General features: G+C 36.8%; 1 protein-coding gene and 1 long non-coding RNA gene across 14 annotated transcripts; one reads left to right on the top strand and one right to left on the bottom strand.

Annotated features, from left to right (window-relative positions):
* The first annotated feature begins 934 nt into the window (after nt 1-934).
* Nucleotides 935-3295, top strand: LOC140987412 (DNA-directed RNA polymerases II, IV and V subunit 8B-like). 3 transcript variants are annotated; one of them, XM_073455906.1, is made up of 7 exons: nt 935-993; nt 1075-1132; nt 1431-1511; nt 1702-1859; nt 2050-2172; nt 2357-2466; nt 2947-3295. In XM_073455906.1, the coding sequence occupies exons 3-7, from the start codon at nt 1442-1444 to the stop codon at nt 3056-3058; spliced, it is 573 nt and encodes a 190-aa protein (XP_073312007.1). In that variant the 5' UTR covers nt 935-993; nt 1075-1132; nt 1431-1441; the 3' UTR covers nt 3059-3295. The 3 variants fall into 3 exon arrangements, with proteins under 3 accessions (XP_073312007.1, XP_073312009.1, XP_073312008.1); XM_073455908.1 differs by lacking the exon at nt 2050-2172 and having other exon boundaries at nt 938-993; XM_073455907.1 differs by lacking the exons at nt 935-993; nt 1075-1132 and adding an exon at nt 1184-1328.
* A 1079-nt stretch (nt 3296-4374) lies between these two features.
* Nucleotides 4375-12515, bottom strand: LOC140987578 (uncharacterized). 11 transcript variants are annotated; one of them, XR_012177160.1, is made up of 3 exons: nt 5743-12256; nt 5251-5631; nt 4375-4448 (listed from the first exon to the last, which is right to left on the bottom strand). It is a non-coding gene; the product is annotated as an uncharacterized lncRNA (long non-coding RNA). The 11 variants fall into 11 exon arrangements; XR_012177159.1 differs by lacking the exon at nt 4375-4448 and adding an exon at nt 5036-5105; XR_012177158.1 differs by lacking the exon at nt 4375-4448 and having other exon boundaries at nt 5380-5631; nt 5743-12217; nt 12252-12515.
* Nucleotides 12516-24962: the final 12447 nt, after the last annotated feature.

Genomic DNA, 24962 nt, shown 5'->3' with positions numbered 1-24962 from the left:
ACACATCCTCCACTTCCCTGAACTCTTCGGAACAAGAACAACATTTGAGAGCCAAGTAGGAAACTGTACCTCTCGAATGTGCCCAGCATTGAGCAACTCTCCCACCTCCTTTTTTATAACTATATCTTTCTCGGGCCCGAAGTGTCTTTTCTTCTGCTTCACGAGACGAGAATTTTGTAAAATGTTTAATCCGTGTTCTGCTACATCGGGGCTCGTCCCTGTGAGCTCTTGGGCTGACCAAGCGAACCCGCTGAGATTAGCATGTAAACAAGTAATGAGTTCATCCCTGATATCTGGGTCAAGGTCAGGGGCTATCCTTAGCGTCTTCTTATCGGGCCCCAATGCCACGATCTCCGGCTTCTCATCCATCACCTCATGAACCTCCCTCACTACTACGGGCAACCCGCTTCGCCCTCTTCTGATCATATTGACCTCCACACGCGCCCTCTTCCCCTCTTCTTTCACTATCCCCTCNACAGCTTCCATAAGCACCGTCGCTTGATTTAATAGCGACTGTTATGCACAAACTGTCGCCGATCTAGATAATAGCGACTGTTATTCACAAACCGTCGCCGATCTAGAGTGGCGACGGTTTTATGTACAACGATCGGCGACGGTTTTAGCTATAACTGTCACCGATCTAGATCGGCGACGGTAATTAAATCAGCGACAGCTTCCATAAGCACCGTCGCTTGATTTAATAGCGACTGTTATGCACAAACTGTCGCCGATCTAGATAATAGCGACTGTTATTCACAAACCGTCGTCGATCTAGAGTGGCGACGGTTTTATGTACAACGATCAGCGACGGTTTTAGCTATAACCGTCGCCGATCTAGATCGGCGACGGTGTTAGGTACAACCGTCGCTTTTATAGCGACAGTTTTACTTTAGCCGTCGCTAATAGCGACGGTTTTAGAAAAAATTGTCGCTATTTGTCGATATATACCGAGTTTCACGAACATATTCTTAAATGATTTGTCACCCATATCTGGTAGTAGCGAAACTCTATCAATTTTTTTCTAAATTTCGATTTTTTTATTTGTACTAACATTTTTTCGTATTCATTTCGTAGATTTCCTCGTCGGTGCGATCTCCCGTTACGTGAAGCTGCATATCTTCGCCCAAATCAGGTTTTAAAACTTTTTTTTTTACAGAAAATTTATACATAATTTTAATTTTTACGTAATAGTTTTTTTTTGATTTTTACGCATAATCACCATCGCTTCTTAAGCGGCGTTTTTTTAAAAAACCGCCGATTAATATAGCGACGGATTTTACATAACCCTAAACCTCGGACCCTCCCTCTCTTGCAAGACCCTTCTATCTGTATGTAACATTAATTATTTCAAAGAAATCGTATGAAAAAATTCAGAATATTCTCTTCAAATGTTGAAAATTTTTGTTCTTCGTTTTCGATATGCATTACAGGTTGCAGAGCAATGGCAGAGTTTTACTTTGACGAGATAATCAAGGTCCATAAAGTGGATAATCAAGTTGTATATGACAAGGGTAGTGAAAACTTTGCTTTCTCTCTCACTCTCTACTTTCACTTTTGATTGTTGTATTTTGTTTCAGTTAATGAGACTTTTATACATTACTGCAGTTGCTAGGATAAAAAGCAGAACATAAAGTTGTCAAAAATTGTGTTGGAACAAGAAAATCTTTGGGTTTTAGCTAATGGGTTTGAATGATTTTTCAGTTTCGCGTATCATCGCAAGAAGTGAAGTTGAGGAGTTTTATCTGGAGTTAGATGTGAACAAAGAAATATATCCTATGCTCCCGAGTGAGAAATACCGAATGGTGATAACTAACACTCTGTTGATGGATGGTTCGGCTGTTACATGCTACTTTCTTGAGGTACTCTTGTTTGATTCTCACTCTGTCTCGATTGGAAAAGTTGAGGAAATTCTATATGTTTACCATATTAGTTCTGCGAAGATTATGTATCTGACAGATTTCTTGATTCGTGGACTTCTTTTATATTTCGTCATCTGCTGGATGAATGCTGCATTTCTTGTTCGTGATGGTAAATGTGGTTGGTTTGTAGAACTGTATTACCGAATTTTCGAGTTGGGACATATACATCAATAGACGGTTCTTCACAATTATCAATTTTGTGTGTTCGAACATCTGGGCAGAAGAGTTTGTTACAAGGCTTGTGATTTATTTGGTGATCCTTTGTTTGTTTTATTTTTCTGTAAATTTAAGGAGTTGCGATCCGGAGTGGTTCTTGTTACATTATTCTTGGACTTTGTTTGGATTCATTCTAAAGTAACAATTTGTCAACATCGTCAAGGGCATTGTTATTGGTCAAGCCTCTTGCTTTCATTTATGGTCATATCGTCCATTTGCAGGGCAAACAAAAATCACTTGCAGACAAATTTGAGTATGTGATGCATGGCCTTTCGTATAAAATGTCAGAAGTTCAAGTAAAGACTGATGATGGAAACAGTGATGCTAAAGTGTATGTTGTAGTACCTCTTTGTTGAAAATAAGTTATTGTGATGCTAGAAAATTTTGATTTGCCATATTATTCAATCAGCTGTTTAAGTGAGAGGTTGGAAGTCAGAGTCCAAATTGCTTCATTTTTTTTTATTGAGTTGTCTTTGAATCGAAGGATCTTGACGTGTATTTCGTATCTTTCATTTTTTTTTTCTGATATTAAAAAAATTTCAAGTGCTTTTTATTTAACAGGAGTCATGAATTTCATATTCTTATTTTAAATAGGCAATTTATAATTATATTTTTCTGAGGATACTTTCTGTATTCATAACTATAGCTTAAAAATTGAGTATTTCTAATGAAAATAACCTAATCCTTCAACCCCATCATTACATGAAACAAATTATACATTAGCACCCAGCTGCTTTGCTTTTTCATCGGAATTATGATTCGTTCAGCTCTTGTTCATTGAGCAATCAATCTGATCTTTAATTTGTGACAGGGCTGTCTATGTTTCATTTGGAGGCCTTCAATTGCTGCTGAGAGGCGATCCCCTGAAGGTGCACAAGTTTAAAGTCGACCAGAAGCTGTTTCTTCTGTTGCGAAAGATATGAAACATAACATAAGGTCTTGATTTCGGGTCTACGTTGTTTGCATTAATTCTAGTCTTGCTGTTTGGTTAAGCACAAGAAAATGTTGGAACAATGTATAACGTGCCATTTAACTTAGTTTTATGCTTGTTTGGGCGAAAATGAGGTTCTTTGAGCTGAGCTGGAAAGCGTCAGCCGATGTATGTTTTATTCTTGTCAGAACTGGATCAGTTGCTATAGAAAATCAAGATCTTTTGAACACTCTCTGTAACAGTGTCCATCTTCATGAATCCTTGAGAAGATGGCAACTCCTCATTTTTGCACTCACCATTTGCCATAGTTAGGGTGTTAAGAGTCTTCGTTAGCTTGTCGAGTTGGCTTGATCTAGCTTAAATCAAGCTCGAACTTATTCGACCACAAGCTTACGCTCGGATGTAGCTTTCAAAAGCTTGTGCGATATCTAGCCATCTTTTATTGTTTAAAATATTATTATCTGTTTTGTCTTTTTTATAATTTAAAAACTACTATATATATATATATAAACACAAGCTCGTGTGCGGTTAGTCTGCTAACCAAGCTTCCGATCTTGGTTTTTGAAATTGTTCAGGAGTGGGTTCGAATTCTTGAAATTTCATGAATTCTTTAGGTTGAATCCCACAAGCAAAATGTAGAAATGGATTTGATTATTTGGAATGAGTTCAAATGACAATTTAGAATATGATTTTAATAAAAATGTCTTACAATATGTATTTCGCATATTCCTTTGTATCTTCTGACGTCACATTTGACATAGTAATTGGTCAAACATTATGATGATTTTTATGGAGCTGAATTTCGAATAATTTTTACGGAGCTGAATTTCGAATCTTACTTTATGCTATATAATTTAATGATATATATAAAAAAAAATTAATTATAGCAAATCGATTGTACAACTCAAAATTATGGTCTATTCGATTGCTTCATCGTAATAATCTGAATAAAATATGGTATTTTAAAATTACAATAAACAATAATATATTAAAGGACTTCCCAAAAGGAAAAGTAAAATGAAACAGCATTTCATATGTTGAGCATGGAAGAATCTGAAATGTATTTAAATCTAAACTTACTAAATATTATGTAAATATATTTAATTTTAAGGTTGAAAAACTATATCTATTGAACTAGTTTGAGCTTGGCATTGATGATGGACTTCGAATTTAATTAATGGCTAGCTTATTATATCTTGTAGAGGCCATTTTTATTTTTAAAGAAGATAATGTATTTTTTTTATTTATTAAAAGCAAAAATAATTTCGTCAGCTAGATTATTGTATTCGTCTAATTTAATCAGTAATGAAAGCAACAAGGATATCCATACTTGCCAGGAATTAGTTTTCTTTTTTCTCAAATTCTTTGTTCATATCGAATTCCTGAAATTTAATAATAAAAAATATATGTGTGATTTGTTTATTCAAACCCACTTTTTGCCTTTTGCAAAGAAAAGTAAAAAAAATTGGGAAAAACTTAATTCGAGAATTTGGTTTAAATGCCTTTGAATCTTTGGTATGTTGCAACAAGAGAACCTACTTACAAATAATAGACTTGGGAAAGCGAAATGAACGAAGCTAAACTAATAAACCACAAATTTGTAAAATATGACTTGAACTCAGACGAATTGTGGATTACATTTTGTACACTATAGTGAGTAATATTGTTAAGAAAGCTACGTTGTAGTTTTAATGAATAAAAATATCCCTTTTAAACTCATAATCAGGCATATATTTTTAATAATAAAAATGTGATCATAGAATAAAAAGTATTTGAAACTTTCACCTTTTGAAAACATACACTTGTTCTCATTTACACTTTGAAGTAATAATTGCATCAAACATATATATTAAAGTGAAAGGGTTATGTAATACCATGCTGCTCCAATTATCAATCTTTTAGCCCTCCGAATTGAGCAAAGAAATTATAGGTTTTTATAATCCAACTATCACAAATGATTATTAATCCAAAATACATTAAATTGTCACTGTCCTAGACTTGCAGCTAACAGAAAACAAACCCGACGGAAACTCCAAAATCTGATTTCAAAAATTCGAAAAATTTACGAACCGACTATTTTCATAATCATAACTTTTAACTTTATATAAAGAAAATGACTTAATCGCTTTCAATGGCCAGAACATATATAAAACCTCATTAAAAACTGGCAAGTACAAAGTTCACCTTATGCATGAGCTGATGCCAGCACCTAAGGGAACAATATTGTTAATCTTCCAACCATTTGAACTGCTAGCAAAGGCGTTCTAGATGCATAGAATTTGACGTCAATTTCTTGATTTTCATCCTCAAATCTAACGCCAACAAATATAAAATTATAGCTTAGAATGGAAATTTGCCTTCACATTAAGATAGGACACAACATGCCGGTAAAATTTTCTGCTCCAAATCCCATAAGAAAAGGAATCCTTTCACCCTCAAGCATCCGATGCCGAGTCCCCCGATTCCACGTTCCATATCTGCACCAGATATTGGCAGCCCACAATCTCCCTCTCACACGAGTAATTCAGTTCGAACGACTCGTTCTACTGGCTCGCCGATAATCGTCTGGCCAAAGAAATTAGGCGACTTAATCACAAGAAAAGCCAAGAATCCTCACCTAACAGAGGAGAGTCTCCTGGAGTTTAATAGGAGAAATGCAGAAGCAAAGTACAGTACCAGCAGTCCGTATTACAAGGGCTTGACCGACTTTTCACTTGTTATAAATAGAGAAAAATTGTCGGGGTCTAGCCCAGGGAGAGAAAGCCATGCTGGCAGTTTCATCAGTTCTGGTTCCAAGTCGAGTTTTGTTGTGAAGGTGCAAGAATGGGGTTCGTCTCGCTTTACCTCGAAAAAGTATGAGAAAAGCTCTTCGTCATTGAGTTCTACATGGAACAAAAGCTCTCAGGAGGCTCGTACCAGGACTTCATCATCATACATGAAACTCAAAGAAACAGGAGAGATATTACCAAAAATAAAGACCAAGGTTTCTACGAATGATAAGGAATCTGGGAGGAAAAAAGTCAGTTTTCCTACCAGGAAGAGTGAAGAAAATATATGCTCACCAGGAAAGGAGAAGCCATTGAGGGAGAGAGATTTTGAACCGTCCATGCTGTCATTGCCGTCACCCACTGCACAACCGCAAGAATCATTGCCGTATCCACAACCACAAACAATACTACCGACTGCACAACCATTGCCCTCAACACTGTTACCACCACCACAAGCATCATTACAGAATTCGATACCATTCCCAGATGCACCACTATCTCAGACCTCAGCTGGTGAAGGATTCACGAATGAGATTGAAAAAACAGAAAATGAAAGAAAATATGTGTGGGCAGACAGATATAGGCCATTATGGTTGCAAGATTTTCTATGCAATAGAGAGACAGCACGTAGCCTTCAGACCACAGTGAGGAACTGGGGCAATAAAAAAGAAGAATGTAGCCATTTCATATTTGAGGGAAACCCAGGCGTGGGAAAGAGAACAATGATTTGGGCCTTCCTTAGAGAAGCTTTTGGACCAGAAAAAGTACAGGTACAATTGCAAAATTATCATAATCAATTCAGTTCCACAATCTTTATACGGATTCACACTCCAGTAGAATAAAAATCATGGAATGACAAGATCAAGCAATCTAAGAAGGATCTTATAATAACAGCAAAAATAATGTTCCACATAACGTAGCCTGGAACTCATCGTCAAGTTAATCATTTTCATTTTTTTGAGAATACAAGTGCAACCTGCAGATTCTTGCCTAAGATTATTTTCTTTTAAAATTTTTATCTTCTGTATTTATCATCCACAGGCAAGAGAAGAATGCAAGGAATTTCATTTGAAGGTAAATTCATATGCCAATTTTTGCAACTCACCACTTGTTCATATAATTTCAAAAGCTATATATTACTGTGCATCTACATCAACACCAGCATCTGCATACAAATTACTCAATAGGTAAACATGATTCTTCTCATAATGAAGGAGTTTTTACTTCTACTAATTGCATTTACGAATACACCAACATTGAAACCAATAAAATCATGCATATGTGGAAATTGTATAGGACACCTAATTAAACAGGCGATTGTTCCCACAAAAAATTAAGGTAGAGAAAGCATGAAACTATTATTCACAAAAGAAAGAACTGTAGGATTTTAAGGATATGTACAGATACTTTTTCTGTTGTATAGCTGTGATCATTAAGGGTCAAGTAAATAAGTAAAGCAAGAAATGAAAGCCACATATATTCTCAACTTGCGTATAGGAACAGTTCATGCACACGATTCACATTCATAACGAATGAGCATGAACTAAATAATTTGAGGAAATTGATTTGAAATTCATGGACTTCGATTTTAGCTATGGATAACAATGAAACAATAGATCAAATATTAAATTCATACCTTACTTATTTACATATTAGTTATACAAATTAGAATGGTAGAATAGATTTCAAATGATACCATTATTGGGTGAATTTGAAACTAATCATAACTAACATGAAACAATATATAAACATGTAAAATGTAGATTTAAAGTTCATATCTTGTTTCTCTAAAACAACAAAATACATTTACATGGATTTGAAATCCATCAATCCAAATACAACCTACCTGTAACAGTAACATTAACAGTAACTAGTATTGCAACACCTATAATCCTGAGCATAAGAAATCATTGGTCATTCTATTGTAATTGCTCCTTAAAGTAAGGTATACCTGGGAACTTAGGAAAGATTATACCGCTCGTGAGTTCTACATGCACTGCACAAGTTTCTCATTGTACAAAGGTGTACCAGATAACTGTGATCCTCATACTCACTTAACCAGCCTGTATTGATGAATGAAAGAAAAGTAGGATGCACCTCAAGTGCTCATCAAAATCAACCTATCTCCCTATTTTACTAATTTCACAGGGAGAAGCAGTGAGCAGTATCCTCGTTAATTTAAAGGTATCATCTCAACATATTGAAGTCAACCTTTCTGAACTTAAAGGTTATGAAAAGCATGTCATTGCTGAACTTATCAAAGAAAAAAATCAGAAGTTGCCTATCCCAACTTCGCAGAACGATCGTGAGAACTGCATAGGTATTGCAATATTTTATGTGAATATAATCATATCCTCTCAAAGATTAATCCAACATATCATGTTGTTCATATAACTGTTGCAGCAATAATTCTAAATGACGCAGACAAGCTATCTACTGATGCCCTGTCATATATCAAGTGGATGTTAGAGAAGTTCAAAGGATGCAACAAGGTATTCTTTTGCTGCCGAGATTCTGCAAAGCTCTATCCCGTAAAGCCAATCTGCACATTGGTTCAACTCCTCGAACCTTCTGATGAAGAGGTAGCTGTCTTGTTCTTTAAAATCCCAAATTCCCCATTAGACTCATAAATTAGAAGTTTCAAAGTCTTTCATCTTACAATTCCTTGTCTTTAACAGATTCTTGCAGTTCTAGCATTTATAGCGAAACAAGAAGGGATACAGTTACCTCAAAAGTTGGCAAACCAGATGACTAAAAATTCCAAGAACAACCTAAGACAAGCTATACGCTCATTTGAAGCTACTTGGCAGTTCAAGTATGTTCAGCGATTGATGTACACAACACATTTCAATCACAGTTTTTTCCATTTGACATCACACAAATTGATTCTAGTTGCACATGCCATACCTTATGACTTCAATGAGCAGTTCTCCCTTGAAGGAAGATCAAAATATTAAAACTGGTTGGGAAGATAAAATCGCTGATATTGCACGAAATGTTATAGAAGAGCAAAGTCCAAAGCAGTAAGTATTATCACATACGTAAACAACTGATTCAATCTGAAGAAACTTAAATCTAACAGTAAGAGTCCATCTGCTCTGTAGGCTATATAATATCCGTCGAGAACTTCAAAATCTGATAGAGCATAATGTAGATCCAGAGTACTTATTCCAAGTAAGGACAATATAGGTTTTATATTTACTATACATGATTTAAATAGTATTAAACTATTTTTTGTTACGCAGAATATAGTCGAAGAACTTAAAAAGAATCTTCCTGATCAGTTAGAGGAACAATTTAACAATCTATACAATGATTATCAGGTAAATCCTTGATAAATCAATTAGTTTTCTCTTCGCATGATCCTACAACCTGTGTGTCATAATATAGATATCACAGAATGACTGGCTAATCAGATTCCTAATTGCCAGAAAAATCAAGATATTAAAAGGTACCTGGCCCCAGAAAACCATCAAGAAGAGGAAGGTAAGAGGCATAATGATCCAAGAAAAAATGTCCAACAGTTCATGAGGATCGAAGGTAAGAAATTATCACATGAAACATGTAATGGTATGTTAAAGGGGCAATCCCTTCAGCAGTCAATAACGTAAGAGCTTTCTTGGGGGAAAAAAAAAACAAAAAAATAAATAGAGTTTAATGATGGACAAAACTTCCTAAATAATTTATTACAAGATGCAAAAAATTAGAAATTTCTTGAGATCAATATGACAAACATTTTTCATGCTGATCTTCCCTTCCATAGAAAATATTTATTACCCAAGATTAAGAAAGATGAGACCATACCTGAGAACACTGTTGCTGGATTCTATTACTTCCCATTTTACAAATGTCACGACCAAAGTTAAATATCAGAAAGTTCCACCAAAGTTAAGTATCAGAAAGTTCATGAGAACAAACATAAATGCCAACATAAATATGGCATGTCACATTATCATTTCTTTCAAGTATCCAAGAGTTTCATTGATATCGCCACATCTCAATCTAGATATATTGCTCAATATAATAAAACATCAATGAAATTGGAGATAGTCTCTTTTTAGTACTATAATGTACTAGGTTCCTAAATTATGAATCTCAGCTTATAAAACAGAAAATGAGAAATAACAGACAAACAAATTTACAGAAAAATACCAAACTAAAAAACTACATAAACCATATCTATGAGGAACTATAAAATCTTTGCAATTATTCTTGGGAAGGATAATGCTGAAAAGAAGATGCTCAATGAAAAAGATAATAAAAAAAAGATGTGTGTCAAAACTTGTTCTACAACTTTCAGAATCATGGGTTTGGGGTTCAATGTTAAATGCCTAATATTCCAACTCCAGGAATAAAGGAAACCACCACTTTTATCAAGATCTATGAAAAGAAGAAACTGTAAAGAGAAAAATAGAACTCGATTCCCCTTTTATAGAGAACCATATACATAGCTTGATGATGCTTTTGTCCTAAGGGTTTGATCATATTATTATTCGATAATACAATCGATACAATGTTTACCACATGCTTGATCTGACACTTATTTCATCAAGTCTACATCGAAATGAGGAATGATTAATTTCACTTCTTTATGTGGCATACTTACGCTCAGTCTAGTCATGATGTGGCTTTAGGCAATGTGATTATTTACTTTTGTCCAAAGTCACTCGATCTTATCTGCATTCCATTGTTGCATATACACCAACCAAAATTGATTTTAAGAACCCAAATTGTCCGGTCACAAGCTTTATACGGCCATAAATGCTCTACTTTTCAACTGGAAAATATAATTGCTGATACCTCTGTATCAATGTAAGGCTCACTGTCTCGCTGATCCCTCTTTTTCTCAACTTCAGAGTTTATAGCAAGATTCATGAGTTGGTACAAGGGCTTGGCCATAAAAAACAAGGAAGTTTGACCAAATGGAACACAGGGGTGCTGATTACATGGTTTCACGAACCACCTGCTACAAAATATCATTCAAAGTTTCATACAACGATTTGTTGTCTGTAAGTGTATTGATTCCTCATTTCTAGCACAGAATAAAACCAATCCCAACTACATTGAAAGTAAGACTTTGATGATGAAGATGATGATTCTAAGCATATAATAAAACAGGTGATCAACATTACATTAGTGTCATACCATATAAAGCTGAATGCATTGAAGAATGCACCGAGTGTCAACCCATTCCGGATTGTTTTCTCTTCTCATAAGTACAGATTTCCTACAAATTATTTCTTGTAAATGGGGTTTTTTCAGCATGCAAGCTCTCTTTTTTCTTTAAAGAGATTGCACATGCTTTCTAGAACTAAATGTTCTACCTCTTCTGTAGCCCAACTTGAATAGCATTTAATGTTAATCTCCATTGCTGGACAAGGTATAGTGCTATCTGGTGTTGTTAAATGAATTTCTCAAAAGTAAGTGAAGTTGAGAATTCACACACACACACACACACACACACACACACACAAAACATGCTCGTAACAATTAGAAGTAATCAATAGAGCCTTCATCTCTCCAAGATCTCTTTCAGAGAGGCAAAAGTTGAGACGTGTAACATGAGAAAAGTCACTCTACAAGACACTAAGCATTACCAGGACCAGCCGTCAGCCGATATTAAATACAAGTGACAAGTCCATCTCAAGAGATCCAGTAGCATCTTTGATGGCAAAGCAATAATGCTTCTCTATGCTTGACATTTTTATTTTTGATTCATGAGCAAAAAGAGAGAACCCTCCTACTTTGCCAAATCAGCCTTCCTCGCCTAATATCAGGCGCACAGGAAAAATGCCAATTCAAGAAATTTTTTATGGCTTATATTTTTACCTATTGATTCAAAAATTAAAGAAGAGAGGAATTCAACAGATCTAACATCTGCAATAGGGAAGAGTAAGAACTGGTGACCAATATAAGAGATGTGAAAATCAACTTGTTCATATCAATTACCCAGAGCTTACAGAAATTATCAAATAAAATGTCGAACATTACAAAACTACTATAAGATACAAGCTATCTGAGCAAATATAACAAACTTTATCCAATAGGTAGTAGAATTGACATCGGTGGCATACCAAAACCATCTATGAATTGAGACATCCAGAAGTTCGTCACGATACATACAGGCACCAAGTGGTAGTTCCCAAACTACAATACTATTGAATCTAAATTTTCACGTTCTAGCTAATATACAATTAAATCGGATCTATATGCGAACCAATGCTCAAAGAAGATCCAAGCCTCCCAAACAATCTTGATTTTAAGAGCAATGAACCAATTGCAACCATAGCGTAAGAATGCATTAGCTAATTAATTAATCAGAAATGTAAACGAGTGGTCATAGCGGGAGCAAATGCCCCAGAATTTCTACGGGTTGGATGTCACTGCGACAAAAAAAAAAAAACCAAACACACACACAATTTTTGACTCACCTCTTTAGGAAACATCTGTGATGTCCGTATAGTAAATCTGAGCATACAAAGCTTGATTAGAAAGAAAAACAAAAGAAATTCCTGAGAATATAAATGACATACAGTATCATCTTATTAAGATAATCTAACAAGTTATTGGAGTTTGAGGTCCTTGCTCTCTTGTTTGAAAGAAGTTCAGTTTGAAGTTAACTGATAGATTCATATGTAACAATGAAACAGCCAAGCAAATTAAATTGGTGTACTCGTTAATGCAATGGCAGTGCTAGCTCCTAGATGTTCTATGTGCTTCCATTTAAGGTCGTTTGTAGATTTATGCTTCTTAAGAGCAAGAAGTGTTGGAAAAAATGGCACATATCAATTCATATAAGAAGAAAACAAACGTGTAGGAAATGACGACGGTCATAGCCTACAGTTTTGAAAAACGGTACATACACCGCTTCAACTTTAGAAAATTGAGACGCGTATGCGCCTCTTTTTTTGACAATAAGGCTCCCGAAATCACTCATTGATGGTATGAGAGGCCTATAAATACCGATGATTGAGGTCCTTAAGCACACCTTTCATAAAAAAAATACACCATCTACAGAGAGTGCTGGAGTGTTTAGAAGCCTTCAACGAGAGGAAAACAGAAAACTTACAAATTATTCGATGGCCAGAGGTAACGCTCGATCCGCTTCCGCATATTGTTTATCATGTTTACAAATGTGTTGAAACATAAATTTTGAGAAAAATTCTAAAATTTGGTGTAAGAGTCGTGATACCTTTGCTTTGAAAATTTTGTTTTTCATTTTCTAAAAATCGGATATGATGAACTTTAAAAACTTATTTGTAAAATTTTTGCGTGAGAAACTTAAAATTTGAAGTTCAAACATAATAATATTAAGAAATTTACCTTGTAATTTCTTCTGAGTATAACTGGTAGGAGAACATCTTTTTCGGTTGAAGTTCTCTATCGAACATTGGGATTCTTAAAGATGACAATATTCATTTTTTTGTTTTTTCAAAATTTTTGAGAAAAGAAATTTTCATGAGGAAGATTTCTGAAAATTATTCTCAAGAAAATTGAATCTGAACATTTGAAGTTTTCGACAGGTTGAAGATAACTTTGAGGTTAGCTTCAATAATGTATTCATAATTCAATTCACTAATAGGAAGCATTTAATATCAACAATTCGTTGGCTTTTTCAAATGTATAAATAGTTGTTCTGACATTGATATTATTATTATAACAAATATTATAATAATATATGGATGCAATATCACAACATTTGAGACGCAATTTGACTCTCACATCATGGATGTTGACCACCATATACATACTATAATAAAAGCTTGCACGATGACTTGGTGGTGAAGAACAATTGAATTTTGAATATATGTTAAGTTTTTTAATTGGTTAAATTAGGTGAATTTTTTTTATCAAGGATCATGTTTCACATACTAAAATTTTTTTTAAGGATTATGTTCATATTAAATTATATTGAGTTGTTTATAATTTAAAATGAATATATCAAGTAAAAATATGAATATAAAGTTATTTAATGAAATGTTTTGGCTTATAAAGATTCACATAAATGTGGATAATTAAAGTGAATAATAATTATAAGGTGACATGAGAAAACTTGATCTAGGAGAGTTCTTCATTAATCGGTTTAAACTGCATTGACTAGCCACTAGTCTCCCTGATGAATGTTACTCTGTCTAGGAATTAGGTATTTAAAGGGACACCCTACCTATCTTTCCTGGGAGCACTCTTGAAAAATATTGATTGTGTCACTAAATAATTATTATATAAAACATTAGGTAAAGTTAAAATTTTGTTCGGTGAACCATATAATTTAAATAATTGAATAATAGCCACAACATCCTTAATTATGGAAAATTTTGCATTTAGTGGATTTAGATCGCATAATGGACATCAATTGTAATTAATTTTATGAACATAATAAATTTTACCCCACATGGATTTTTGTTATATTTATATAATTAATTAGGTTAAAATATCAAATTTATATTTTTCTTAATTTACCCACAAGAGTTAAAGGAAAATATATTTTGATAGTTTTATCATAAAGTCCTAGAAAAATCTTATTGAATTAAAATTTTAGTCCACATGTAAATTTTATGTCACTAGATTTTTAATGATTTACATAGGTAAAACATGATATTACCTCAAAATTTTAAAAATAGTAAGCATATTATATTTTTATGCAGTTTTGCAACCTGCGAGTTATTCTGATATGAAATGTGACATTCTCGAACTGGAGGGCGATAATTATAAAATATAAAAAGAAAGAATTCTTCTTCAATTAGGGTGTATGGATATTGATTCTGTTATACGGAAAAATGAACCATCTGTTATTACTGAAAACAACATTCCAGATGATGTTGATCTTTATGAAAAATGAGAGCGATCTAATCGACTCTGTGTAATTTTTCTTGTGCACTACATTTTATGCGCTACAACAACATGGACCCTTCAAAATTTCCTACAACAAACATAAAGATAAATGGTCAATAAATAAATTAATAACCATGTGCGTTCAAGAGGAAGAAGGTTATTAATGAAAATGAGTGATAATGTTTTTATGACTACGCAAGGAAAGTATAAGAAGCAAGCCAAAGTCAAGGGAAAAAAGAAAAGAATAATTCCACCCCAACCTAACATCAAGAAATAATCCGAGTGTTACTTCTGTAAAAAGACGGGATACATAAAGAAGGATTGCAATAAATTTAAGGATTGACTTGAAAAGAAAGGTATTCCTATTTCATTTGTCTGTTATGAATTTAATATGGCTGATATGATTTATAACACATGGTGTGGATTGATTTTGGTTCTACAATCTATGTTACAAATACCTTTTAGGGTATGCAAAGCCTAAGGAAACCTCAAGAAAATGAGTGGAACATCTATTTAGAAAACGAGATGTCTTCGCATGTGGAGGCTATTGGGATTTGCTACCTTATATTGTATAGTTTTTTATTTTAAAATTAGAAAAGACATTTTATGTTCTTAGTTTTTCCTAGGAATTTAATTTCAGTTTCAAATCTTGTACTCCTTGGTTATTCCTTTCAGTTTTTGGATAAATCAATAAATTTATTTTATAAATCAAATATTGTTGAAAATGGTACAATGATTGATAGTATTTTCTTTATTTCTTTACAAAATAATAACATCACTATGCATGTTCAAAGATGTATTAAAAGATGTGTTATAAATGAAGATTCCTTTATATTGTGGCACAGGAGATTGGGACACATCTCTATAGAGAGGATTAAAAGATTAGTGAATGGTGGAGTACTTAGTACTTTAGAATTTATTGATTTAGAGACTTGTGTGGACTGCATAAAGGAAAAGCAGATCAATAAGTCTAAAAAGAGTTCCAAGAGGAGTAAAAAAATATTAGAAATCATAAATTCAAATATTTGTTGTCCAGATATGGACATGCAAAGTCCGAAATACTTCATCTATTTCATTGATGATTACTCACAATACATGTATATCTACATGCTTCATAACAAAAACGAAGCACTAGAAGCCTTTAAGGTTTTTAAGACTGAAGTGGAGAAGCAATGTGAAAAACAGATTAAGATCGTGTGAACTGATAGAGGTGGAGTGTAGAGGTCTCTAAATTCGTACTTGAAAATTTGCGGAAAAATTTAAAAATTTTCTTTTTCATTAATTAAATTGCCTCGTTCATAAATAAACTGATAACATAAAGTTTGATGTTCAAAAATAGCAGTGGAAGTAAATAATGTTTCAAATCGACAGCTTAAAATAATTCATTGTAATAAAATGAGTTTTCGCCAAAAATAATATATAAACTGATAAATGAGGTCTTCGGGTCCCACTACTGCCGACTCTAGCTGGCTCACTGGTCCCCGCCCTCGATCTCGACATCATCAGTACCTACAACAATCAATTCTAGTGAGTCTAAAGACTCAGCATGCATATATCGTAAATAAAAAGTAAATAGATAATAATAAAATTGCATGCGAAGTGAAAATATCATGTCATGAGGAATTATAGTACTTGCATAACTGAACTGTAAATATCTTATCATAGATAATTATAAATAAGTGCATAACTGAACTGAAAATAATAAGTGAACTGTTTGCTCAATAGAGCTCTGTAATAAAATAGCCTGTCATAATTTTGTTGAGATTATGTTCTACGCAAGTGGCCCCATGAACTGCACTGAATTGAACTGAACTGAACTGACCGGTAACTGACGACCGGGACCGGTAACTGATTACCGGGTGAAATACTAATCGTCTGATCAGATTAATGCCACAGTATACTGGGTGGTACAAAACTGAACTGACCGGTAACTGACGACCGGGTGAAGTAATAATCCCACAAAAGTACAATGGCCACAAGCAATATCACATAAATCTCAAAAATGAATAATTTCTATTTTTATGCACGTAATATAATTAAATAACGTAATTAAATGTCCTGTATTAATTTTACCAAATGGGTTGGATCGTTCCCAGGCTCGCTACGACTTAAATCTAACATGAAAATTATGCAAATGAATTTCTTGACCAAACTTTGTAATTGAATCTAAAACGAGACTATTACGCCCAACGACTTCGTATTTAATCATGACTCCGTGCCAACCCGAACCATCATTTAGTCATGATTAAAATACACCTAAAATGACGAAACAATGATCCAAAAATGATGCAAGTCGAAATTTTGGTGAATGGAGGCCAAAACATGAAACGCTCTTTCGAGAGTCAATTTGGTACATCGCACCGTAAATTCTCGTACGACCTCTAAAATGATCCAAATCACAAACGGCCAAAAACATGACCTTCCCAACTTGATGAGGCACTGTCCAGTCCAATGTCATAGGCTAAAAGCCAACCAAGAACTCGAACGAGCCACTGAACCGATGCAACAAGTTGCTGCCCAGAAATTCCAGCAACCGCACTAGTGCTTACATTGCTTCGTTTGCGCGACTATTGGCCATTGGGGCTTGAACCACCGACCAGAGCCTCTTCCCAACATCCTAAGGTGTGGCTTGAACCATGGCTAAGGGCCCTCGGCCAACTACAATCCAATCCAACACCTAGGACAACACCAAGCTTCAACCGAGAACACAAAAATCTGTACTGTGATGTTTCTGAAATTTCGTTTTGTTGCTGTCATGCATCATACCAGTGGCCATATGGTTGACCATGGCTTGATCTAGACATCATAGGGTATGGTATGAACCGTGGCTAAGGGCTAAAAATCCAACCAAGATCCACAACACACCACGAACTCGACACCCCACCTACTGTAAAATGAAACGGGCCGACGGGAAAGGGGCTGTTCTTGTTCTTTTGATTTAAAACCGATTCCACCATGGACCAATCCTCGAAAAGGCGACTTGGTCATGTCTTAGACATAATAAGGAGATGTTATAACCATGGCTATAGCCCCTAGGGCAGCCAACATCAGAAACATCAACCCTTGACAGCAACCAAGAAAATCGAATGCAAAAAGGGACACGCTTGGGGAGTTGCTGTCATTTCTGAATTTCAGCGTGTATGGGGCTTGAACCGATGGACCAACATGATCCTAATACACCCTAACACATGTTTAGGTGCAGCCTTGGGAGCCTAGGACCGAGCCAAACCCTGCAACAACAGAAACAACAAGAAACGTGAAGTACAAGTGGGAAGAGCCGAAAATTCCTGTGCAGATTTTTCTTTGAAAGTTGCTGTCCAAATTCGGTTTTGCCATGGAAATCATGATCATGTAATGTTTAAAAATGTTAATATGACTTGATTGAAGAGTCAAAGAAAGATACAAACATGCCTTGGGTTTTTGTTTTGAAAGAAAACAAACGATTACGACTGCGCGGTGCGGAAGAGACGGAGTGCTTTGCTTTTTGTTTCAACTTTTCTCTCTTGTTTCTCTCGGTTTTTTTTTCTCTTCCTCACGATTTACACTCTGAAAGTAATGGAGAGAAGAAATAGTCTAGGAGATGGAGGAAAGGTTGCGAGATAAAGGAAATAAAATATTCTTTCTATCTTCTAGTTTGTGAGATAAGGAATGATGGTGATTATAAAAGATTTTGAGGGCAATTCTAGAATGCCCTCGGTCGATCTTCTAGTCTAGGAGCAAGGGAGAAATTGCTTAAATAATTTATTGTTTGGAGATTTAAAGGTGGGGAGAATCTCTACTTAAAACAGATTAAGGGGATAATAGAGAATGAGTTGTCAACTCATTTAAATCTTTTAAAAGAAGGGAGAGGGGTGATCGATTTTTATTTATTAAAATAGGGTAGGGAATTGTTTAATTACTAATTATTGGAGAATTAAAAAGTGAGGGATTTATCTCCTAAAAATGGATAAGGAAGAAAATCAATTAAATTGTGAGTTGACCAATTTTAAATCCTACAAAGATGAGAGGGCCGAATTTTGATTATTAAAAGAGGCAAAAATATTGCTTAATTATCAATTATTGAAGATTTAGTGTGGTGGAATTATCTCCAAGAAAAATAATAAAAAAAATGGATAATGAATTGAATCAAGGATAAGAGTTATAAATCAAAAAGACTAAATCTTTTAAAAAAATGAGAAGGGGTGGCCCCGAAAATCTTAAGAAAATAAAGGGAAAATATTTCTTAAATATTAAATTTTAAATCTCTAGTGTTTTATCTACCCATTAAATATTTTAGGGAATTAAAAAATTAATTATTGAACTTTATTTACTACTTAACTCAACTTATTTAGATAATTCTTTAAACATTCTTTTACATTAAATTAACTTATTATTTAACTTAAATAAATTCTAGGGATATTTCTTAACATTAACATCTATTTCTTTACTCCAACTCCAGTCCGACCTCACTTAATTTACTGAAAGCTAATAATTAAACTACTGCATGAAATAAATAAATTTAAAGAAGAGAATTTAAATACTCATGCAATAAAATCATTTTAATTTAAATATTAAGAATTATGCATGACTTATACGTAGTCTAATTTACGGGTTCTACAATCCTTCCCCCCTTAAAAGAAATTTCGTCCTCGAAATTAAAACTCACCGAATAGTTTTGGATACCGACTCCTCCTCTCTGGCTCAGACTCCCACGTAGCTTCCTCCTCTGAATGGTTAAGCCACTTGACTTTAACTCGCTTAACCAGCTTGTTCCGAAGTTTCTTCTCCTGTCTGTCTAAGATATGCACTGGTCTCTCCTCATAAGACAGGTTCGGAGTGAGCTGTAACGGTTCAAAATTCAGCACATGCGAAGGATTTGCCATATACTTCCTCAGCATGGAGACGTGGAACACATTGTGTACTCCGGCTAGATTCGGCGGAAGAGCAACACGATAAGCTAGCGTCCCAACTCTATCAAGAATCTCAAATGGTCCAATGAATATCGGACTGAGCTTCCCTTTCTTCCCAAATCGCATGACACCCTTCATAGGTGCCACTTTCACAAAGACATGGTCGCCCACGGCGAACTCTAAATCTCTCCTCCGCTGGTCCGCATAACTCTTCTGTCGACTCTGAGCAGTCCTCATCCTGTCACGGATCTGGGCTACGACATCAACAGTCTGCTGAATAATCTCTGGGCCTAACTCTGCTCTTTCCCCTACCTCATCCCAATGAACAGGTGATCTACACTTGCGACCATATAATGCTTCATACGGAGCCATTCTTATAGTCGACTGAAAGCTGTTGTTATAGGTGAACTCCACTAATGGCAAGGTCGAATCCCAACTCCAGGAGAAATCGATAACACAAGCACGGAGAAGATCCTCCAAAAGCTGAATGACTCGCTCTGATTGCCCGTCTGTCTGAGGGTGGAAAGCTGTGCTAAACAACAACTTCATACACATCGTCGAATGCAAACTCTGCCAAAATGAGGAAGTGAATCTAGGGTCTCTGTCAGACACGATAGAAACTGGAATACCATGAAGTCGGACTATCTCCCGGATATACAACTCTGCATACTGAACCATGGTGACAGTCGTCTTAATAGGCAAGAAGTGCGCTGATTTGGTAAGACGATCAACAATCACCCAGATAGCATTTGATCCTCTAATTTACTTCGGTAAACCGGTCACGAAGTCCATGGTAACATTCTCCCACTTCCACTCGGGAATAGGAAGAGGCTTGAGCAAACCTGCTGGCCTCTGATGCGCTGCCTTCACTAACTGACAAGTCAGACACTCGGATACAAACCGTCTGATGTCCTTCTTCATTCCTGACCACCAATATAATAACTGTAGATCTTTGTATATCTTCGTACTCCCAGGGTGAATAGAGTACGATGACATATGGGCCTCTGATAGAATATCTGCTCAGATGGAATCACTGCTAGGAACCCATATCCTGTCTCGGTATCTCACAAATACCGTCACTAACTGAATACAAGCCACTGATCTTGGCCTCATCTCTCTGCTTCCACTTTGCCAACTGCTCATCTGCTGGCTGACCACTGCGAATACGGTCGATGAGAGAAGATTGGATCGTCAAGGTGGATAAACGGGGAACTCTACCTTGAGGATATGCCTCTAGATCAAACCTCTGCATCTCAGACTGGAGAGGTCTCTGAATCGTCAAATGGGCCATCACTGCAACTTTCTTGCTCAGTGCATCCGCAACTACATTAGCTTTACCCGGTTGGTAGCTAATGTCACAATCATAGTCTTTCACAAGCTCCAACCAACGCCTTTGACGCATATTCAGCTCTTTCTGCGTAAAGAAGTACTTGAGGCTCTTATGGTCGGTAAAGATCTGGCACTTCTCTCCGTACAAATAATACCTCCAGATCTTCAAAGCAAATACAACGGCTGCCAACTCTAGGTCATGGGTAGGGTAATTCTTCTCATGAGTCTTCAACTGACGAGAAGCATATGCTATCACCTTCCCATGCTGCATCAATACTACGCCAAGACCGAGCTTCGAAGCAACGGTATATAGAACAAACTCACCGGGCCCTGATGGCATAGCCAAAACTGGTGCTGAGATAAGAGCTTGCTTCAAAGTATAGAAGCTCCTCTGGCACTCATCGTTCCACACAAATTTCACATTCTTCTTGGTCAATGCTGTGAGTGGAACTGCGATGGAAGAAAATCCCTGAATGAACTTTCGGTAATATTCTGCTAAGCCCAGAAAACTGCGGATCTCAGACGCATTCTGCGGCACAACCCAGTCTCTGACTGCTGCAACTTTCGCTGGGTCTACCTCAATACCACTGCTAGAAACAATGTGGCCTAAGAACGCCACCTTCTCCAACCAGAATTCACACTTACTGAAATTTGCGAACAATTTGTGCTTCTGTAAGGTCTGCAGCACGGTGGTCAGATGTCTGCTGTGATCTTCTTGATTCTTCGAGTAGACGAGAATGTCGTCTATGAACACTATCACAAACTGATCAAGATACGGCTGAAATACCCGATTCATGAGATCCATGAAGATCGCTGGCGCATTCGTCAAACCGAACGGCATCACAAGGAACTCGTAGTGGCCATAACGAGTCCTAAACGCAGTCTTGAAAGCATCAGCGTCTTTCACCCTCAACTGGTGATAACCGGAACGCAGATCAATCTTGGAGAATACCGAAGCTCCATGCAACTGGTCAAGTAGATCTTCAATCCTCGGAAGTGGGTATTTATTCTTCACTGTAACCCTGTTATACTCTTGATAATCGATGCAAAGTCTCATGGATCCATCCTTCTTCTTCACAAACAAGATTGGCGCGCCCCACGGTGAGAAACTCGGTCGAATGAACTCCTTGTCGAGAAGTTCCTGAATCTGCTTCTTTAGCTCTGCCATCTCTGTCGGCGCTAGTCGGTACGGTGCCTTTGACATTGGTTCCATACCTGGCATAAGTTCAATAGAAAACTCCACCTCTCTCTCGGGTGGCATACCAGAGACGTCCTCAGGAGAAACGTCTAAGAAATCTCTAACAATCGGAACATCTGCGGCTAACTGACTGGGTGTCTCGGGGACAGATATAAAAGTTGCTAAAAACGCTCGACACCCTCTATGCATGAGCTTCCTAGCCTCGACATAAGGAATAATGCGCGGTAAGGGAAAGTACCTGTCCGTCTCAAATAAGAACTGTGTCATCCCAGGCGGTCGGACTAGAACAGATCTCCACTGGAAGTCTATCAACACTCCGTTCCGCAATAGCCAATCCATGCCTAATATGATATCGAACTCTGGCATCGGCAAGACAATCAGATCCGCATAAAAGAGGTTGCCATGAAGCTCCAGATCTATGTCTCGGATCACATTGGTTGCTGTCATCTCCTCTCCTTAACGCAGTACCACTGAGTAGGCTACATCTAGCCCAACGGTCTTAACTTTGCGAAAATTCGCAAAGACCTTAGAAATAAATGATTGAGTAGCCCCTGAATCTATCAGGGCTTTTGTAGCTGAGCCAGCTATGAAAATTCTCCCTGAAAGGTTAGAACACTAGGCTGAACCCAATAATCACAAAACTAACTTATAGACATGCAAAGGCCAAAGTTCTTCTAACTTAAATTCCCCAAAATAATACTGAGTAGAGCATGCAATCCTATAGCAATACTAGGTTCAAAACCTCACGCAAAACATTAAATCGCAAATATAAATTTAAAGCTTAAAGGTACCTGTCATAAGCATGGTATCGGGGTTCGTCTCCGCTGCATGGAAAGCAAATACCTTGCCTTGGGTAGGCAGATTCCTCTGAGGGCACTGCGGTAGCACGTGGTCTGGGCTATCGCACTTGTAACACTTCCCAGAGCCATACATACATACTCTCGGATGGCGGCGTGAGCATTTAGGACAGATCGGATGCTCAATAGGCTTAGGGCCTGCACGTCCCCGCTGCGGCTGCTGCTGCTGGTGGCCACTGTTTCTAGGCGGGCCATGGAAAGGCCTCTTATTCTGCTGCTGAGGAGGAGGGCGGTGTGGTACCTAGACTGGGCGCTTGCCCTGGCAGTCTCTCTCGATATCACGCTGATCCTGCTCTGCAGCTAGAGCTCTGGAGACAGCGACTTCATAAGTAATAGGGTCATACACCCTAACATCACGGCACAAGATCGGCCGTAGACCCACCAAGAGATGCATCAACTTGGCCTTGGCATCATTCGCGATCAGGTGTACAAAATGACAACCCCTCTCAAACTTACGGATGAACTCCGTAACAGTCAGATCTCTCTGTTTCAGGCTCATGAACTCAGTGGTCAACCTGGTTCGCACTTCCTCAGTAAAATATTTGGAGTAGAATACCTCCGTGAAGCGCGCCCAACTCAGCGTAGCCAAGTTCAGGGCTACTGATGCTCCTTCCCACCATAAGCGGGCATCTCCTCCGAATAAGTAGCTGGCACATCGGACTCTGTTTGCATCTCCAAGCTCCATGAACTCGAAGATAACCTCGAGGGACTTGATCCAGCCCTCGGCAATCATGGGGTCCGTTGTCTCTGTAAACTCCTTAGGACGCATCTTCATGAATCTCTCGTAGACAGCCTCAGGCCCTGTCGGCCTGGTCGCCACAGCATTGTTCCCCGCTAACTGTGCGAAGAACTGAGTCATCCCAGCTAGCATTTGGGCATTCATATTTGGTGGAGGGGGTGGAGGTCCGTTCCCCTCCTGTCTCTGCTCCTCCCTGTCCTCATGACGAGGCTCATCATCACCTATCGGGCGTCCAACTTGGCGTCTAGGAGGCATACTGTTCTCTATATAACCCATACGTAACCAACATGCATAATTCCATAATTTATTTAAATGCAAATAAATACTGAACGATTAAAATCTGAACGTAAAAATACTTCATGAGAACATGCAGTTAAAATAATTCCGGCTTTAAATAAAATGCATTAATGTAAAACTTACAGACCGAAGACGTGACTTCGTGAGCTTCTCGAGTTCAGTAGTAGTGCAACCCTTTACAGAATCATTGCTCTGATACCACCTGTAGAGTTCTCTAAATTCGTACTTGAAAATTTGAGGAAAAATTTAAAAATTTTCTTTTTCATTAATTAAATTGCCTCGTTCATAAATAAACTGATAACATAAAGTTTGATGTTCAAAAATAGCAGCGGAAGTAAATAATGTTTCAAATCGACAGCTTAAAATAATTCATTGTAATAAAATGAGTTTTCGCCAAAAATAATATATAAACTGATAAATGAGGTCCTCGGGTCCCACTACTGCCGACTCGAGCTGGCTCACTGGTTCCCGCCCTCGATCCCGACATCATCAGTACCTACAACAATCAATTCTAGTGAGTCTAAAGACTCAGCATGCATATATCGTAAATAACAAGTAAATAGATAATAATAAAATTGCATGGGAAGTGAAAATATCATGTCATGAGGAATTATAGTACTTGCATAACTGAACTGTAAATATCTTATCATGAATAATTATAAATACGTGCATAACTGAACTGAAAATCATAAGTGAACTGTTTGCTCAATAGAGCTCTGTAATAAAATAGCCTGTCATAATTTTGTTGAGATTATGTTCTACGCAAGTGGCCCCATGAACTGCACTGAACTGAACTGAACTGAACTGACCGGTAACTGACGACCGGGTGAAATACTAATCGTCTGATCAGACTAATGCCACAGTATACTGGGTGGTACAAAACTGAACTGACTGGTAACTGGCGACCGGGTGAAGTAATAATCCCACAATAGTACAATGGCCACAAGCAATATCACATAAATCTCAAAATGAATAATTTCTATTTTT

The sequence above is a fragment of the Primulina huaijiensis genome, chromosome 11 (assembly GCF_012295235.1).
Source record: "Primulina huaijiensis isolate GDHJ02 chromosome 11, ASM1229523v2, whole genome shotgun sequence".
Classification (NCBI taxonomy): domain Eukaryota; kingdom Viridiplantae; phylum Streptophyta; class Magnoliopsida; order Lamiales; family Gesneriaceae; genus Primulina; species Primulina huaijiensis.
This window is presented reverse-complemented; position numbering and strand designations above follow the sequence as displayed.